This window comes from Cryptomeria japonica, chromosome 6 (genome assembly GCF_030272615.1).
Source record: "Cryptomeria japonica chromosome 6, Sugi_1.0, whole genome shotgun sequence".
In the NCBI taxonomy this organism is placed as follows: domain Eukaryota; kingdom Viridiplantae; phylum Streptophyta; class Pinopsida; order Cupressales; family Cupressaceae; genus Cryptomeria; species Cryptomeria japonica.
This window is the reverse complement of record NC_081410.1, coordinates 257,357,370-257,378,164: the sequence shown is the minus strand read 5'-3', so window position 1 is coordinate 257,378,164 and position 20,795 is coordinate 257,357,370. Positions and strand designations below refer to the sequence as shown.

The following is a 20,795-nucleotide window of genomic DNA, read 5'->3' as shown; positions in this document are numbered from 1 at the left end:
GAAGAGATATATTTTAAAAAGTGAATAATTAAATAGATTAAAGAATTAAAGAAGACTAGAAAAAAAAATTAATTAAAAAATATATATATTTAATTAATGTGCATGAGAAAAGAATTAGAAAAAAATAAATATATAAATTATTTAATTCATATGTAAGTGGGAAATAAATAAAATAAGAATCTTATTTATTACTAGAAGAAATATATTTAAGAAATGGATAATTAAATATATTATAGGAAAAGTGCAAGAAAAAGATTAAATTAAACAACTAAAATTATTTAATTAATGTGCATGGTGAAAAAAATTAGAATATTTAAATTATATTTATTTTAAAAATATTGAAAGAAAATTAGAAAATTAAATTATTAAAAATTATTTAATTATGAGAAAAGAGGAAAATAATAAAATAATAAAGATTATTTAGTTATTGAGCAAAAAATAATTAATTAAATAATAAAAATTACTTAATTAATGTTGGAAGCAATTAATATAATTAATTAAAAATATTTAATAATAATGGAGAGAAATTTAAAATTTGAATTAGAAGAATAATGCCAGCTTAATTAAATAATAAAATTACAAATGTTGTCTTTTTTGATGCTATTCATGTTGATATATCTTATATGAGATATTGTTTTATCTTAGTACATCATTCACCTCCTAGTAATCTCCTTCAACGAGAGTATATAAGAGGCGTGGGTATTGATTATAATCATTCTATGCTGAGAAATCAATACACAAGTGGGGTCACTTAATTAATGTTGGAAGCAATTAATATAATTAATTAAAAATATTTAATAATAATGGAGAGAAATTTAAAATTTGAATTAGAAGAATAATGTCAGCGTAATTAAATAATAAAATTACAAATGTTTTCTTTTTTTTATGCTATTCATGTTGATATATATGTTGTCTTATATGAGATATTGTTTTATCTTAATACATCATTCACCTCCTAGCAATCTCCTTCAACAAGAGTATATAGGAGGCATGGGTATTGATTATAATCATGGGATGCTGAGAAATCAATACACAAGTGGGGTCACTACTTAAAATCTAAGGCGATACCTCCAACACGTTTATGGCAGTTCTACCAAATTATCTGTTTTGGTTATAGCAGAATGATGGGGTGTAATGGAAAACTGAAAAGTATATATTCTAATTGATTGCTATAAATGGATTGAAAAAGCAAGATATTTGTTCAAAATGAGTCCAATTTTTTCTTGGAAAGATGTTAGTGTAAGTTGCAATAATATATATTAAAATAAGATATGATCTTTGATATTTTATTTTTAATAAATTTAAATATTTTAATAAGATATTGTAAAAAAATTGGAAAATTTAAATTTATATGATGCTAATTATTGAAAGTTTATATAAAGATTTTTTAATTTATTATTGATAATAAATTTAAAATATCTACTTTTAAGATTTATTGAAGTATTTATTTTAAAACTAAAAGTTTGTTTGCATATACTCAAAGATTTAAAAAGAAGACTTGTCATTTCTCTTATAAAAAAATCTCTAAAATATATTTAAAGATTATTCTAAATATGAGATCTAATATTTTAAATACAGAGCTTACAAAAAGCCCAGTCACAAAAAGGAACTGTAATACAGAGCTTACAAAAAGCCCAGTTGCAAGGAGGAACTGATGTTACGCCTAGAACCAAGTATCACCTCTTTCATAGATTACCCTATTCAAAACTACAGGCTCAAATTTGGATAGAAACTTCCTTCTGCAGCGCCATATAATCTGAAACTAAAACCTGCAGATGTGCACAAGAAGCTATATTTCCAGATTTCTATGATCCAGACTTGGACAAGGGCAACGCATAAGAAAATGATCACTTCCAGACATTTTAATGGGAATCTACAAAGTCTTTCACTATTTGCACAACCAGTAAAGACTTCATTAAGATTACTTCAAACATGGAACATGCCAGAGGAGATAGAGCTTCTAGAAATGCTCGAATATGATCTAAAATATCTATTTTTTGAAGTGAGAAAATAGCTTTAATGACATACGAGAACTATCTTTTCAAAAAAAAAAAATTAGCACTGAATTTCCTCCGTAATGATAGCAGTGATATTTTCATAATCTTATATTTGGTCTTTTGCAAGTTTTGGCTTCATCAAAAACTTGTAACAAGCAAACAGTTCTATGCTATTGTAAATGGTTTTATTGTTTTAAAGGTTAATAGAAAACATTAGGAGATAGCACATTTCAACCCACCAATAACATGTTCTGCACAGACAGGATTGTTTAAGCTTTATCCATGAGCTCAGATTGGCTGGGCAAAATCCGGGTTATACTTTATTTCTGTATTCTGGGATTTGAGAACCTTTAGCATGTGAATTCATAGCAAGGGAACAAAGAGGCAATTTGGAGTTACAAAAGCGCAAGGTATGACCTTTCATAGGAAAGAAAATGATAGTATTTGAATTCATAGCAAGAAAATGAAGAACCGTTATGGAGTTCAGAAAGCTAAGGTATAATCTTTCATAGGAATTCAGATAATTACCAAGATTGAGTTTCCTGCTCTTCCTGTGATGCTCATTGCTAGGGCATTTGCTTCATGGTCTAATTGAAATAGACACGTCTGATGTCTCAAAAGAACTATATAAAGTTGAATAGACTACTGACCCACTCCTGACCCCCATATCAGTGTTCTATTTTTCTTTTGATGGAAGTTGAAATAAAGGTGGACATATGTCTTTTCTGGGCCACATAATACATATTTCAAGTGGCCTTTTTTGTGTAGAAGATTTTTCTTCAGGCCTACTTTTGCTTACTAATTGTGATCAACTGAATCGATGAAGCATGTCTTTTTTATTGTACTTCAGGTTTTCATTTTAGAAGATGATTGGCAAAGATATTTGTTGCCCTGACATTTGGGCCCACTGTGTTATCTTAATTTGTAATTCCTCTTTACTGGTGTAGTTAGTTATGCATGTCCAATACACTCCAAGGTTCCCTCTGGTAAGCTGCCAATTATCTGTGAGCTTACTCAGGTTATTTTTTAAATTATAGGAAACATATAACTATCAGCTGATTGTTTTATGCTATTTTGCTGTCGACAACCCTGACCTCTTAGAATTTAATAATGACCCTGTCATGTATTCTTCTTCTAGAGATTTGTCACACTTGTTGCCAAATTATTAAGGACACCAACCAAAATCTCCAAGCAACTATCGAAAAAATGAATTGAATTCAGATTATGTCCTTAATACATTCTGGCATTCTTGTCACAAAGCTCTGTTATCTGTTCTCGAATACTGGTGCACTTTAAATGATTTGCTCACAACAATTGAAAATTTTGGCAAGACAGTTCAGTCCACAAGTTCCTCGACATCTCTAAAGCCTCTCATATGGATAGGATGTGCAACGCTACAAAACTTCGAGAAAAGAAGTTTGTAAGAAGTATCATAAGGACTTTGCTGTCATTAATATTTATTAACACGTCATAGTTGACTCTTTTAGACATAAATTGCTTGATCAAACATATAGGTTGAGGACCTTTATAAAGCCAAACCATTCCTAATATAGACAAGAGAACCAAAGCTTGTAGCCATTCCTAAAATAGACAAAAGAACCAAAGCTCGCAGCCATTAACATGGACTAAATAATTTTGAACAGGCTGTTTTGACCTGGAAATGAGCAGTGGTGGCAGTCTTTTAGCAGTGGGTGATGGAGTTGATGACTAGAAAGGTGTCTCTTTATCAGTTTTAGGTATGCTCAATCAAGCACACATTCCATTTCAGCTTTTGCGACATAAGTAAACAATTTAGTTTTCTTTTTAATTTGGACTGGGAACAGATTACAAAAGGCTCATCAGACTACCTTGCACACTTCAGTCATCTAATTTGTTGGAAATAAACAATTTGTGCCTAACTAACTTCAGTACTATTATTCTCTTTGAAATAAATTTCCAAGAATGCATAATTGTGGACTTCATTTTCTCATGATCTGGTATCCTTGTTTGATTGCAAAAGTATGTAATATGCAACCTCTTTGATGTTCGGCAATTCTGTACATATTCTCCAAGTGACCACACAAAATGTTTGGAAACAAGATGCTCTGCATTGATGTAAGATATTGATATATAAATTGCTATTGGAATTTTTCTCACTTACATTACTATGTTCAGATGTACTCTTCATTTGCCTTATTTAACATATAATGACTGCTTCATCCAAACATAATCGACATCAACCCTAGACTAAAGAAGCTAACTACCAGTTTGGCACATATAATTGTGCCAAAAAAACTTAGACCACAAGAATTTTAGCAGTTGCTTCAATTATGTGTTCTGATGAGTCCACATGCAAATCAAGCTTTCTAGATGAAAGTGTCTTCATCATTTTACTAAATTTTTGGCACACAACTGTAGGTCTGCAACAGTATAATCAAGTAAACATACCATATAAAATTGAAGACAGAATGAACTTGAAAATCATAGAAAAGGGACACCTAGGATCTCGATGATAAGAAAGCACTGAGTACAAACTTGGAATCTCCTCTCCTTTGAAGAAAGCAAAGAAAATGATAGAAATATTTAATATTATAAGTTGTCGAGGTGATGACCTTTATTTTCAGGTGAGGAATCTTCAAATCTGATCTAATTATTTAAAATCCACATCAAGATTAATGATACCCAGGACAAACAATAGCAGCTGTCATGCGACATCTTTACAAAGTTTACATGTGAAAAATATGAAATATCATCAAATAATAATGAATCGCCCTCTTAAATTTGGCACATAAATATATACATAACTCAGAAAACATCTTGATACCACTCATCTTTCCTTCTTAGCCGACAGAAAAAGTCCAAATCTCATGATTCATGAAAAACTCAAGATATAATTACAGAGTACATAAAAAAGAATTATAGAACATGACATTGACATATTTTCTTCAAAATGGCATCCACATTAGTAAGAAAATTCATGTCCCTTTAGAGAGATGTACTTCTTCACCCAAATAGCAATATCTTCAGCACATGCTTCTGCCTGTCGAGATTTTAGTAGGATATCAAGTGTTGCAAATTCATGAACTGCGTCCTTGTACTCAAGTACTGGGGCATCAATCTTCACTTTTCTCAATGCCTCTGAATAGGCAATTGCACGATCTCTCATCCAATCAAGTTCTGCAACAACTGTCAATGTTGGGGGCATTAGCTTCAAAGGTGGTTCCCTTCCAGGAACAAGAGGGTTGGCAGCAACATGGTCCAAACTGAACTCTCCTTCGGGTAGAAATAATTTCCATGCCATAATACATGTATCTTTATCATAGAAATATGAATTAGCTAGTTTGATCTCTGAGTGTGTAGGTGTACTTCCAATGAAAAATGGATACAAGAGAACTTGAGCAACCACTTTCACAGGTTCCAAAAGCTTGCCAGATTGAAGTATTCTTCGAGCTACATAGTCAGCAATGTTTGCACCACTGCTTACTCCAAGAAGCACACACCTTCAAGATAATTAAAGGCAGAATCAAGAAAAGCATTAGATAAAACGTAAAAATTTATTTCAATCAATTAAAAAATCATGAATCTCAATACAAATGTTTTAATTCCTTGTTCTTGATCTTTGGAGATATTTGGATCAAAGAAAAGAGTTGTAGGAAATAAATTAAAACTTTATATATACAATATGACAAATAAGCAACCGATTGACAAAAAGAAACAAAGCTCCAACTCAGCATATTTCATTTGGTTGAAAGCTCAGCAGGACATGCTGAAACATAAAATACATCCAATTATCACGACTGCACCCAGATGTTCAATATTAACCAAGGTTACCAGGAGACAGGGGTACTTGGAGGCTCCGGAGATTGGTACCGGTACTGGAACAACTAATTTTCAAAAATAGGAGACGGGTACTTGGAGACGCCAATTTTTTTTTTAAATAATTTAATAATTTCCAAAACATATCATGCCAGAGAACTTTGAAAACAATAACAGTGGTAAAGTTTAATATTAACTTTAAAATTGAACAATAATTGAAATTAAAATTGCTTATATTGCTGATACCATAGCCAGTCTAAATTGCTAAGTGAAAGTAAGGTAATATAGATGTTGAGCACACTCAATATTGTCGGCTAAATAGTAAAGGCAATTTCTCTTTAGGCTATTACAATGATAAAAAATCAGTCCTCCCAAAAACTCTACATTGTCAATAGATCCAATCACTATAACTTTGCATGGATTTTTGTCTTCTTGTGAAATGGTTTCATTATTAGTCATTTCCCTACGACTTTGCTTTGCTGCAAGCTTATCTTATTTGTTTGCTTTATTTTTTTTGCCTTTTTACTGCATTTTGCCCTAAGTTTTCTAGGAGGAGACGTCAATTTTTGGTCGAGAGACTTCGGAGACGGCAGGAGACAGCAGCCAAAGCACCTTATGCGTCAAGAAGTTTCCAGAGACGTCTGTGGTACCAGTACGGGTCTCCTGGTAACTATGATATTAACAATTATTCATAAACATTACTTACTACATGTATACATGCCCAGAAAACTATGGATATTTTTATGCTATATTATTTACAACATACTTATTTGACCCAGCGTTAAAAAGCATAATTAAATAAGAACATTTCAACCACAAAAAAATAGCCAACAAACTAAGATCACTAACTAATATCACTAAAGCCCTCGCTTTCTCTTGCCAAGCATAAGTTCTATAAAATGTCAATCTCTTTTATGTTAAGCTAATAAGAAATCATGAAGAGCATCCTCAAGTTCTTTTGTCAAGTGTGTACACACTAATGATTTTTCTGCTGTTGAGATGTGGAAGGCCTTAACGATGGATCTCAAAATTTTGTTGCACCACACTAACACCAGACCAATACTTATGTATAATTCTGAATCAATGTTCATTACTGATCTGCTTGGTGATGTCAAGGGGAAGAAAAATAGATAAGGAAATCAGATTATTTGTGTATAGAAACAAATTTGCTTAAAGTTAAAAATGAATTTGAAAACATAAAAAATTAATATTATGTGATATCAAATGTAAGACAAATAAGGATGAGAGGAATGCACCAGCCAGGGAGCTAAGCTTGACCCCAGAAAAGATGGCAAAAGATTGTTAAAAAAAATGCTGGTCTCTTGTAAAGATTTACGATAAGAATCAAGATCTCTAGACATTACAGGTTTTGAAATGAACTCTTGAGCTTAAACCAATATATCCTAAAGAATGTCCCAGATGCTTTTAAAGGAATATTATGTCCTCTTGTATATAGAGGGGAAAATTTTGTCTAAAATCTAGAATCTTCAGCTTTGATCAAATCTAGAAATTGCTGTTCTCAAGAAAAGCTCAGATGAAAAACTGTATTTCAGAAATAAAAAAGACCTGAACTTTTACAATAGGAAACTTGAGTTCTAAACACAGAAAACTGAGGCAACTATAGAATTATATAATCAAAATGCAATAAAAATACCCAACATAATGTCTTATATCTGTTACTAAAGAAATCTAAGACATCTGAGAAACTGTAATAAACTGTTGAAAATAGAAAACAAAATCTGCAGCTATAATATGTCCAAAAATAACAGAGATGCTGCATATAGATGAAAGGAGACTTTCTTAATTAGGTATGGAAGACAACTCAGGCCAAAAGGTTTCCAAAAACAGTATAGGCGCTGAACTTGACTAAATACAGTCCTGTATATATACAAAAATAAACAATTTACATCTAAAGACTCAATACTTTTCAAGGCCTACGAATATTTTGAATTTAAAACTACTTTTGATCAATGACTTGCTCACTCTGACATCAATAATTACTTTTTCACCTTCGTATCCAAGCTGTTTTTTAAATTTTTAGAACATTGGAAATATAAAATTTTCATCATAGTAGACAAACCCAGCATCTACATGAAAGAACACATGATAAGTTTGGGTATGAAATCATGCGCTCAAACTAGTATTTATTTCTTAAGGATGTCTAATCTATCAGCAGCCTGATATTATGGCTGGGAAACTTTGCCCTAAAATCTGCAGGTCTGATAAAAACTGGATATTGCTAATGTTTCTAAAAGAACTCGCATATGAAAAACTTGATTTTTGAAAAAAATAGATCTAAAGTGATTCTAAACCATTGCAGTAGAAAGCTTAGTTTGTGAAAACTGAAAACTGAGACAATTGCAGAAACATGAGAGCTAATGTAATCTCAGAAATCTGTGACATGACTAAAATCTCAAATTTCTGAGAAAATGAAATTAATTGTTGAAAATAAAACTGGAAACTGTGGCTCTAGTATTTCCAAAAATAAAATAGACAGTACTTGCAAGAGAGAAAAACTTTCTTGATGAGATAGGGATGACAAATGAGGACAAAACATTTCTAAAAAAAGTATTAGCACTGTAGTTGGCTAAATACAGTCACATAGATGCATACAAATAATTGAATAAATAATTTTTATTCAAAAACACAAATAAAACTTTAACTTGTAGGCCTAGAGGTCTATTAAATATTTATAACTAGCTTCCATCTAAGACTTGTTCACTTTACACATGGATAATTCATAGTTGTTTTTTCACTTTTTAAATCTTGGCTGTATTATAAAACACTAGTAATATAAACCCGAGTCCACATGAAAGAACAAGTGACAGGTTTTGGTATGAACTCATGGGCTAGAACTATATATCCTTATGGATGTCCTAGATTCTTTGAAAGAATATTATGTACATAATACAAGCCTGCTGATATAACTGAGAAAACTTTGCCCTAAAACCTGAAATCTGCAGGCTTTGATAAACTCCGAAAAACACTCATGTTTTAAAAAACAGCTCAGATGTGAAACACTGAACGTTCAGGAAAGAGAGATCCGAAATTTTGCAATAGAAAGCTGTATAGCTGTGGGAATATGGAACTACAATGCTATAAAATCTTAACTGATACACGTCCAAGCAATCAAGCCATGGTACCATTAACTTCTCACTTGGGGATCATCCTACATACAAATCCTGAAACCTAGTCTAAGATTCAAGGACATCAACATTTGAAGTAGTTGATCTTCTTAGTCTCTTTCTCGAGTGTTTAATTAACATCTTCAATACTTGGTACACAGTGTTGTGCCCCACTATTTTTAATAATTGTTGAATAGAATTTAATTGATTTTGTTAATTAATTATTAACTATACTTAACCAGCCATTTATGGGGAATCCTGGAATAGTTCATGATTACTATATAATTTATTAATTATTACTTCAAGGATTTGTAGTCAATTAAGAATGATGAATATATCTGATTATAGGTTATAATGACTAGCTGTTAGATACTGATTGTCATTAAACAATTGAATCTACTACTGCTAATATACCGTTGCGTGACATTTTGCGAGGTATACCCTAGTCACTTTTAGAAATCATTGAGGAATCTTCTTGATTGTCAATTGTGCTTCTCCACTTCATTTCATCTGCCAATGACTAGCCAGACTAGGTTTGTTAATAACACAATAAACCATGCATTTCACATCTACAATAAACAAAATAAGCAGTGGCATGATCACTTCCTACCATTCAACACAACAAGTGGGCCTTCTCGTTTTGAAGTTGGTAGAAACCTACCAGCCTTCAGAAACTTATGAGATAATGGTTGCCCTTTCAAATTACAATAGGTCTCCCCAAAAGAATAAACAAGAGAAAGCTTCCTTCTATGTGCAAGATTTGGCCATGTTTCACACGAAAATAAGATATTCTCCAACAAACTCAGGCCAAATTCAAAGCACTTCATATGATCAACATCATATGCCTTTCATTTTTGTAGTCATTTTTAACTTCACCTACACAAGCAAAGGTTTAAAAACAAACATGCAAGCCAAAACCAAACGAGACATATGCTACTGTCAAAGCAATTAGACCCAATTCTTTTCACAATGATCTTCCATCTCGGCTTAACATGCATGGTGTTTACAAGATTAGCCAACTCAAGTTATACAACTCTTGCTTAGAGTTGATTTCCATCACTCATTCTAAAGCTGCCAATCCATGGCTCCAAGAAACATTGGCTGAGGATATTTTGATGTTAGGACTCAACCACCAATCATAATAAGCAAATCAACACTTACCTAGTTGACCACATAGGCACTCTGCCAACAACGGCCAAGTGGTTCTTCAAGTTAGATTTAGGCTTTTAGCAAAGAAGTTTCCTAATCTCATACAAAACAAAATCAAAATTCCTCTCAACAGGAAGGAAATGATCTGAATCATCTCGTAACTATCTATAGTTCTATACCATCATGAGGCCTCATTCATAGACTCTAAGAAGGATCAAATAATTAGTAATGATGTCAACTCAAGGGAAGAATTACCTTCCCACATCAATAAATATGGATGAATTTAATGCCACTTCCCATGAGAAGAATATGCTGCAAAAATAGTACATAATAATGCTTATTAATTACACTACATTTTATGCAGTGGCCAGGACGGGGAGAGATCGGCCAACACACATGGCATGGTAAATATTTAAAGATGCCACCTCACATATTCAGAACTTACCATAAACTTAAAGAGAAGTAAGATGCCCAATGGAGTAATCTAGAAACTAAATGCATACGTATGATGCAACTGTCCACTATCGGAAATTACAACAAAATGGATACAAGTGTTCGTTCAACCAGCGACACCCACCAAATGGCATTTCTAGATATAATATCTGAATTGTGTCTTAAAAAGGTTTTCACAACCTAGTCAAGCCTCTTGCTGTTTTCCATTCAATAGATCATCCGGGAGGGATTCCTTGTTATGTATCATAGGTATTGAGTGAATTATGACATTTCTTCCATGTTCCTGGGTGTGCAACTGGACTTGGATGAGGATAATGACATGGCGGGCACCATGGCCAACTTGATGATTAATAAGAACTTGCTCAGAGATCTCAAAAATACTCTTCAAGTTGTACTTCTCTGTTTGGGCCTAACTTAGGGGAAAGGGGCACCAGTGGCCAATGGGTCTTTGACAGTTCAGTGGAGACCATTCATCCTTTCCAACAACTCATTGTTGGAACCCAGAAGGAAGCATAAGGCAAAGAAAATAGATTAATATATATACTATTAAGCTAGTTAATAGCTCATAAGCTAATAAAAATTCTGGGCATTTTATTTATAAGCCCATAGACCCAGTCCAGTTAAAGTTGGAAAACATTGTATTATTTGATGTTTTAATGAAAGGGGGCAATCCTCTAGATCGCAGTTTACCCAACTAAAAGTATTATCTGTATCATCATGAATATCCTACATGTACACTGTATCTAATTCAAACATCACTGACTGCGTAAAAGTTAGACTGGATGGGGTACACATGCCAAGCTTTTATGAAGTTGCATTTGCTTGTCCTTACCCACCAGCACACATTCTCATCCTTGTAAACCTATTTGACCTAAACTACCAGAGAATGTAAACCACACAGTTCCACGGAGATTTTAAAATGGGGGAAAGAGAGGATGGGTTTCAGGGGTGAGGGACCAAGGACCTGTATCTCCAATATTCAGATTTTACCATCTTCCCAGACAATAATAAGAAACAAAAGGAAGAAAAGGAGCAGTTTCAGGTTTCTCCCACTAATTTCCTTAAGTTTTTTTTTTAATTTTAGATTTTCAGTTTGCAGCAGTCTCCAATACTGCTTGAATCTTTCCGGCAGTTAAAAAAATTTCTGCTAATTTCTGTATGTCAGGTTTAGATTTTCAATTTGTAGCAGTCTCCAATATTCAGATTTTACCATTTCCCCAGATAAAATAAGAAACACAAGGGAAAAAAGTGTAGCTTCAGTATCCTCCCACTAATTTCCTTAATTCTGTTTTTTTTAAGTATAAAATTTTCAGTTTTAAATATTAAGATTTTGCATCAACTTCAAAATTTCCAGCTGTAAATTCTCATATGTTTTAACAGTTTAATCTTGTTGTTCAAGTTTCAGATTCCTTTCAATTTTCACTTTCAGATTTCGTAAGGTTAGAAAAACAACATTGTGATTTTAGCAGGGCACATAACAAAATAAAAATTCAACTCCCATTAACAGTTCCATAGGAGGATCGTCTTCATCTCAAAGTAAAAATTAGAATTAGCATCAAGAAATGAATGATGATTGTGCACTCAGTATGGTTAAATTATACAATAAAAGTTGTAAACATCGGCATCCCCAATAATAAATTGATTTGGCAAGACCAAGGACGGTGCACATGAAGAAACCAGAGAAGCAAGGTCTTTCATCATGGTATCTGGCTGTTCATGACATGTTTGGCCACCAATTTAGCATGTTTTCAAAGATGAAAACTTCTCTGACATCAGAGTGCACATGGCCATTCAGCTTTGGCTCTACATTTTCCCAGTTTCTAACGTTGTTCTTCTAGATTTTATATACCCTGTGTACCATCCTGTTAATGTTTGGGCTAAAGGGTCTCCTGTTGGTAGTCATATGTATGTTATGGGCTATTAAGGTGATCACCTCTTGTAAACAGATAGGATTTCATATAATATTCTTGTAATGGTATGAGATGAAATTTGTTTTAGCATATGATCATGAGAATTCTACTTTCTTTTTAATCGAATAAATTTTGGGTATATAAAAATGTATCATCTAGCGGCCAGAAGAAAAGTGAAAGGTTTTGTAGCTTCCACAGTGCATAAAGATATATGGTAGATTTCTGGATTAAACATTTGTTCCCTTATCTGTGCACAGAGATGAAATTCTAAAATGTATCCTTAGTTACAATAAACATAAAATGTAAGCTTTTGTAGCTTCCACTGTCCATGAACATATATAGTAGATTTCTGGATTAAACTTTTTTTCCCTTGACATTTCGGATATCATGATCTGAAACATTGAGGAAAAAATTTCACACACAATTTAATCCAGAAATCTACTACATAGTAAGGTTTCATTCAAGATGGGCATTGATCTGAGAATATAGTTTTTGTTCAAGATACATCCACACAGCCAATTCTAAAATTAAAATCAATATTCATAACTTTATGTGGTTATATTCAAGATGCACATATGACCGATGATATGGATTTTGTTCAAGACACCATCCACACAACCAATTCTAAAATTAAAATCAAAATTTATTACTTTATATATGGCCGATACTATTAACCTAATCGTACTTATATAAACAATCGGGTGGCAAAGTGCCTTCAAGGGTCTTTGATTTTCACCTTGAATTAAGATCAGAACCACACGATCTTTACCATCTTCAGGGTAGTGGGGCAAGGTTGGCTATATTCTCAACCTTATACATTCTTATGACTAAGGCTTTTAAATGATACACTGAAAGATGAACTCAGGATATGCCTTATCTGTGCACAGAGAACAACTCGGTAGAGAGTAATCAGGCAGAATTTTCAAATGATGCCCTTCTTATTCACGGAGTACCAATACACGCAGCTCAACAGTTTCAGAAAGTTCTGGATACTTTTCTTCTGGCCTCTAGATGATACAGGATAAGGGTTTTCACATTTCCATTCAAACAAAGGGGTTGAAAAAGCATACTAATGTTGTGGATGATCTTATCAAATCATGGTTATAATTTGGTATCTGTATATTAAAGAACTTTGTAAATTAATGGAGCTATCATTTGACACAACAAAAATACAATGAAAACAAGCAGAAGGAAATTAATGAGACAAACCTGGAAGGATCTCCATGAGCTGCTAGCCATGGCTCTACAACAGAGGCTCCAAAACTGTCAACAATTTGGCGATGTCCATCTCCTTTGTAAGCACCTTTCGGAACATTCACAAGAGATTTGCTGCACTCGGCTAGATTAGCCTGTTTAGCCAACCACTTAACAGCCTCAAAACCATCTTCGAAGGCTGCTGGGTACCTGTTCTCCGGAGCGAGCCTATATCCTACAGCAATAACTATCGCATCCAGCAGTTTAACCATTCTGCGGCAAAAGAAATCATTGGCGGCAGAATCCTTGCTGCCAGCCACAAACCCTCCACCGTGGAACTGAAAAATAATGGGCAGCTTCCTGTGCAAGGGTTGTGAATTTGCAGGCAAATAACCTCTGTAATTAGGAACGCCTACTCTCTTCTCGTTACCTGATGCCTCAATCCCATTGGTGAGTGGCGTTGTGTCGCGCATAAAACCCCGTTCTTTATCACCAGTGCCACCATAGCTGCTCCTCCTGTTGCTATCGATTCCCTCATGGCTTGGTTCGATTGCCCCCGCATAGCTGCTTCTCCGATTGTAGTTTATACTGGCGTCCAAATCCTCTGTTCCTTCCGCATCTTTTACTGGATTTCCAAATAAACCAGATGGGGAGGGATTGGATGCCTGTTTCGGTGGCAGAGATGACTCTGGAAGAAAAATCCTGATTGATAGATTGGTAAGGGTATTAATGTGTATGTCCTTGGTGGCAATCCCATCGACGAATGCAGCACTTGCAGGCACAGAACCCGATCCAGATCTTGATGTAACTGCAAGTCCATGACCATGCCCATCATGATCTGTGACTTGGGCCTGGTTATATAACCTATGTTTCAGTAATAGCTTGAAGATAACACTGTAGAGCTTCACACCCACGCTGGGCATTTTCGGCAGATCTACCTACTCCTCTCTCAACGTAAACACAGAATTTGATTTGGGAGATCTGAGATGATACAAGTGATTTTACCTGATCTTGCATGTTTTCTGTCCATCACAATTGGAGATACCCCATGGGTATACGCTTTAATGAGGGAAAATCCAAAGTAGGGCAGCCTTTTATAGCAGGAAAACCAAGGTGGGCAACCTTTAAAATCCTTGCAGATTAGCAGAACAAAACCAATATGAGCTCGCACACAGATGAGGCGTTAGATTAAAAGTGGCAAAGTTGCGGCAAGCAACAAACTTATCGGAGATGAATGTGGCAAATGTCAGATGACAAATACCTATTTAATTGTAAAAGGGTGAGCTCATTTCTTTTCTCTTCCCTGCGTGCCTGCGTTGAATCGGAACAAAGAAAAGGACAACAATTTGAACGTGAAGGCTTCTAGATTCAATTCCTCCGACTTATTCAATCAAGGCCCTCTAAAGGATTATAGCAGCTACTGCATCCAACTCATCATCTCTGAGCTCACGCGTTCATTAGTGATGTTCCAGCTTGCCAACATTGAACATGATTATGGAGGAATTTGTTTATTAACATTAACAAGCGCTTTGTTTATTAATGTCGTCCACGAAAGAATTCTGCTCAAAATTGGTTAGGACATAGGGTTGTGTTGGGCAATGGGCAGTACAATATTATTAGGTAATTTAATAACTCCTCTATTCTCGCATTATTTCAAATCTAGTAGTATACGTCACCTAGTTTTTACATACCTACAGTACTTTTTACATTAAAATGGTAAAAAAATTATTCATATATATATGAAATATGAAACTTATTTAGGGCACAATCTTGGTTGCATCCTTTTTCTTCAAATATTCAAAAGCAATTCTTCCAACGCATCTTTTGATAGATCTTTAATATATTTAATATATTAGTTTAAAACTATTTAACTTTAATATTGACTAAAAATCTTCTTACAATAAATACATATTTCTATGTTATTAACAACTGAAACAATAAGAAGTTAGAATTAAAATAGTTTGACCAAATTTTATAATATCTATTTTTTTCAAATTTCGTTTTAGATATCAAAATTAATATATCAACTAAACTATTTTATTGGAGGAAAGTTGTGAAGAGTTATTAGTGTGATGTAAGCTATATAAGCTATAGGATACTTTTATTATTATTATTGTAGAAAAGTTAATAGTGCAAAATAGGTTTCATGTCATTATTTATTTTTCTATTTGATAAATCACATTATTTTTATTTAAAGTTTGTGGGCCAATGAATACAATTTATTTATTTTAGCATATTTAAGTCAATTTTAATTCATTGAAAATGTGACATAAAGGAAGTATGAGAAATTGTGATTAAATAATTAATAATAATAATAACAAAACTTAAAATTTACATCTATTATCTTAAAACATTTTTAAAATTAACAGTAAGAAATACAATAATTAATAAAGGTTAATGAATAATTATATGTTTCAGTATATATTTTTAATCTTTTTTTTATATCTAATTGTAATTCTTGTTGAGGATGAATACTAATGCATCTAATTCATTCAATTTATTTTATTAGTTTAGTGAATGAGCATATAGAATTAAAAAAATTGAGCAACAATACTATAGTCTACATTTGATTTTCTATTTTAAATAATTGTAAATACGTCATTCATCTTTCCTTCTATTGGTTCATGTTGGGAATAGTCAATGTAAAAATCATTTTATTTTTTTAAATTTTGTAAAATACATGTCTAATTCAATGCATTTAATTCATTAAATCAAATTTCAAGTCTATTAATGATTCTAATGACATGAGAACAATTATATTTATTTTGTCTCCTTAAATGATATTTCTAACATCACTCAATCTATTACACAACAAAATTCATTATACTCACTACAACATGACAAGAATCTATGTAATGTGTTTCTTGTTTTTTATATCTTAGTAAGTTTATGTTTTAATATAATAATAAATATATTGATTTTATGATAAGCATATAAAATAAGGTGTAGGTGAGAAAATAAGTGTAGTAATTTAGTGGTAGGAGGGCATACAAGGAAGACATTACTACAAATTTTGTGCAAGAATAATGAGGATAGTGATGAGGATGGGAATCCACATGGTTCTTCTCCTTCTTTGATCAATGTGTATGCAAAGAAAAGGTTAGCTCAACGGGTATTGGTGTTAAGACAAATTTAGTTCCAAGATACGAGATTTACTAATTTGCCTTCTCCTCTTAAGGAAGGGAAGTAATTGTAGTCAAAGGTGTGTACAAGTGAGTACACAATCCCCAACCTATTCATATCCTCTTGAAGTAGTTTTAGATAAAGAAGGTATCTTCGTATATGTCCCTAATTCAATGGTAGATAGGTCCTTCATTGAACTTGAAAACGCTTAATAGAGAATATTTTTGGCTCTTGACATAACATTAATATTCTTAGGAGTTGGGCATTGACAAGGTAGAATTCTCGTGGTCAAGTAGAGATTTTGGCAATGGCTAAGGTATTTTTCCTTATCTCTTTCTCAAGTTGGGAGGGTTGTGTTTGGACCCTAGTTGATGGTCCCTAGTTTTTTGGCAAATCAAGTTTCTTCTTAAGGAAGCAGAAGCTAGGTTTTGATCATGATAAAGAGATTATTAATGTGATCTCTAGTTGTATTAGACTTCCTAGCATCCCTCTAGAATATTGGGAGGAGAAAGTATTGATTTACATATCTAGCCAAATCCTTTTCCAACTAATAAAACTAATAATAATTGATGTAGCAACAAATTTTAAAAAGGGCCTTAATGTATACTAGATTCTATGTAAATATTGAAGCAAAGAAAGATCTATAGACCTTTATCAAATTATCCTCCAAATATAGCAACTATGTTTAAAGATTATTTAAGAGAACTCTTTATTTATTTGTCAATCTTGTCAAAAACCAGGGCACTTTTTCTAAGCAATGTTTGTTGAAAAATAAATGCTTAGAGCTTTGGAGAAAAAAAAGAGGGAGTTACCTCTAGCTTCCCTCAAAATGACAAGGTTGGACGTTAATAGCAAGAAAAAATGAATTAAAATATTATTCAAGGAGAAGAAATTAAAGAAAATGAATGTACGTATAAAAATATTAGGAGGTCTACTTTTTGAAGGAAAAGAATGTCATAGATGGTAGAAAGGAAGGAAGAGACACCTTAAGCCCATGGCCAAGAAAAGGAGGACAATCATCACACTTTTTCAAAGTAAGGAAGACTTAAGAGGTGCCTCACAAAGTTCATCAATCCACTCCCTTGATATTAAGGCTTCCTGCATAGTGAAAGAGGATCAATATTTAACCCTCCCTCTATTACCTTGGAATAAAATTAGATTAAAGTTCCCAGCTAGTACAACATTTCTAAGGATGAGGAGTTTGCTCCATGTTCTATGTCTTAATAATTAGAGGCTAAGTCCCCACCATTTTCAATCTTGAAGAAGAATGTGGATCTTTCTAATCTCAAGGCCTTTATAAACTCAAAAAAAATGTAGAAGTTGGTTTGGATGTGAAGATAAGAGGATCGAGTACAAAATATACTCACTTGAAGAAGTCAATGGAGGATCCAATGGGAGTCAAATTACCATGTAGTTAAGAAACTCCCAAAAAACCTTGAAAATAAAAATAATGGAGGGTTTAATGGTACAAACAAATAGCAAGTTGTAGGGAATTTTAAACTAGATCACATGCCTTATTCTCTCCTATTATAGGAAGTCAAGATGACAAATACTAGTTTTACAATAATAGAAATTAAAATATAGGATAATGTTGATTTCAAACTAATATTGATAAGGGGGAGTTTCTACTGAAGAGAAAACATTACTTGGCTAGATATCATGTTCACTGGTAGGAAGGATAATTATGTTTAAAATATATAACATTTATGCTCCTAATTCTAGAGTTGACACGATTATTCTTAGGAAATATTTATTAGAGTTTAGAAGGTCATGTAAATATTTAAAATTGATAATTGTAGGGGACTTTAAGACTTCTTTTACCCCAAGTGAAAAAAAAAATTGACATGGAAGAATTCACAAGCTTTAATTGACATATGTTGAGCTAAGAGGATCTAAATTCATGTGGTCAAATAGAAGATTGGGTAACAAACTTATACATGTCAATCTTGGTAGGTTTTTGGTTTCAACAAATTGGATGCTCACCTAGAATTATTGCCTTTCTTTAACACCAAGAATAGTCTCTAGCCATAATCCACTCTTATTAAGCTTTGATGTGGATATGAGGAAGGGGAAATGCCATTTTTGTAGCAGTTGCAGACTCTAGGATTGTCTGCAAAAATAAAGATGTCTTCCACAAGAGAATATGCAAGAAAAAGCTTTCTTGAATATTGAGATATAAGATATGATCAAATGATGATCAATGGGGATATGTTACAAATATACAATGACCTTGTTTATATAGACATGTTGTGATACATATTATGATCAACTAACATGACACAAATGTTAAATGACCTAGGACAAGTAGTAAATAAAAGCTAAAAAGATAAGATATGAATAAGATCTTATCTAGACAACCAAGACTTCTAGAAATGGAACCTAGGACCTAAGTTAATTTAACATGTGAATAAGTCCTCACTAGGAATTTACTAAGTACAAGACATTATTCACACTAACACACCCCCTTAAGTGTAACTTAGGGAAAAGGGATTATAATGAAAATAATGCAAGATTCAAGGATGCATCTCCACTAAATGGCCATTTTAGGTACCCATGTACAAATGATGTCTCACAAATGGAGTAAAAGAGAAAAACTGCATGAGAAAAATCCCCTCTTCAAAAGAGAGAAACCAAATTAACAATTTGTTGGCTTGATGATAATTTTTGTATTGGATGACTTTATGTGTTGTCAATGATGGAAAACATACACACACACACACACACATATGTTCATATTGTCATAGTCATCTTAGTTTAGTCAAACTGGTACTATTCCTAAGTCTTCATATTGTAAACCGATATCATATGTATAGAGTAAGTCCAACCGATATGAAGGTGTTTAAACCAGTATATGTAGACAACCGGTATATGTAGGAAAGACAATTGATTTTTGGTCAATTCCATTGTTGCCAACATCAAGATGTAGCAAAGAGAAACAAGGAGGCGAATGGAGACAATCGGTATATGAGTTTGATGTGGTGAACACTAAACCGGTTTCACAGATGGTGTGATGAGTTATCATCGGTCGTGATGTGTTATCTCTAATTGACATTTTTGGTGATGATTCGTGATGTGTTATGTAAGATTGCCTAGATACACTGAACCTAGGAAATTGTGTTGAGGTTCTTGAAGCCGACATGAAATCTAATGTCTATAAAGAGGCATTGTGATGAGTTATTTTGATATGCAAGATACGAGTTGTGTTATGAGTTAGAGTTGATGTGATTTATTGAAGGAGTTGCAGAGTATGTCGGTGATACAATATTGAGTGAGCAGAAAAGGATCTATACAAGCAAGATATGTTATTTCTAGATCATACCACCTATTGTTCTCTAATCACTACAACAATTAAATCCCCTAACTGGGTAAGCTCTAACAAGTTTCATTATACAAATCCTCTAACAAGGTGATTCATTAACTTGGATCTAAATCCTCCACTGAGGTTACCTTTAACCAAGTATAGCTCCTAACAAGGCTTTGGGATCTTTAACAGGATTCGCTCCTAACAAAGCACTTTGTAGACCTTAACCGATCAGTTACCTATCACTGTAGATAGTTAACTTGTGATTCCCATCTCACTGTGGTTTTTCCCAGTTGGGTTTTCCGCATATAAACACTTATGTTATGGTGAATGTTTTACTTACTGTGAATTTTGTTATAACACTTTTGATTGCATGCAAAGTCTTAAGTAAACTGGTTAATTGTTTTTACTAGTCTGGGTTTAAAGTGTTATTGTTTTTGCTATCACTGATTCACCCCCCCCCCCCCTCTCAGTGCTTTATAAGTCTATCAATTGGTATCAGAGCCTAACTTCCTTAAGGCCTAACCACTTGGAAAGAAACCCTAAAGTCAGTGTGGGGGATATGAGTTATAGAGAGATGGCTAGAGTACTTGATGCAACTAGGGATGAGCTAGAAACTCTGAGAGGTAGATTCAAAGCCTCACAAGTAAAGAGGAGAGAATTGACTGAACAGTTATTGGAGATCTCTTACAACAACTCTTCAGATGAGGCCAACATTGATGCACTGGCTGAAGAAGTGGAGAAACTA

At 33.2% G+C, this 20,795-nt stretch overlaps 1 protein-coding gene across 1 annotated transcript; it reads right to left on the bottom strand.

The window, feature by feature from the left end:
* Positions 1-4,720: 4,720 nt before the first annotated feature.
* On the bottom strand, positions 4,721-15,205 carry LOC131037424 (probable carboxylesterase 11). The gene is made up of 2 exons (XM_057969571.2): positions 13,639-15,205; positions 4,721-5,476 (listed from the first exon to the last, which is right to left on the bottom strand). Exons 1-2 carry the CDS (start codon positions 14,544-14,546, stop codon positions 4,939-4,941), a joined length of 1,446 nt encoding a protein of 481 aa, XP_057825554.2. The 5' UTR covers positions 14,547-15,205; the 3' UTR covers positions 4,721-4,938.
* Positions 15,206-20,795: the final 5,590 nt, after the last annotated feature.

Bases quoted from the DNA above. Each gene is read 5' to 3' on its own strand.
- LOC131037424 (XM_057969571.2), bottom strand. From the start codon at position 14,546: ATGCCCAGCGTGGGTGTGAAGCTCTACAGTGTTATCTTCAAGCTATTA. The intron at 5,477-13,638 runs GTTTGTCTCATT...ATTATCTTGAAG, and splicing joins GCTCATGGAGATCCTTCCAG to GTGTGTGCTTCTTGGAGTAA.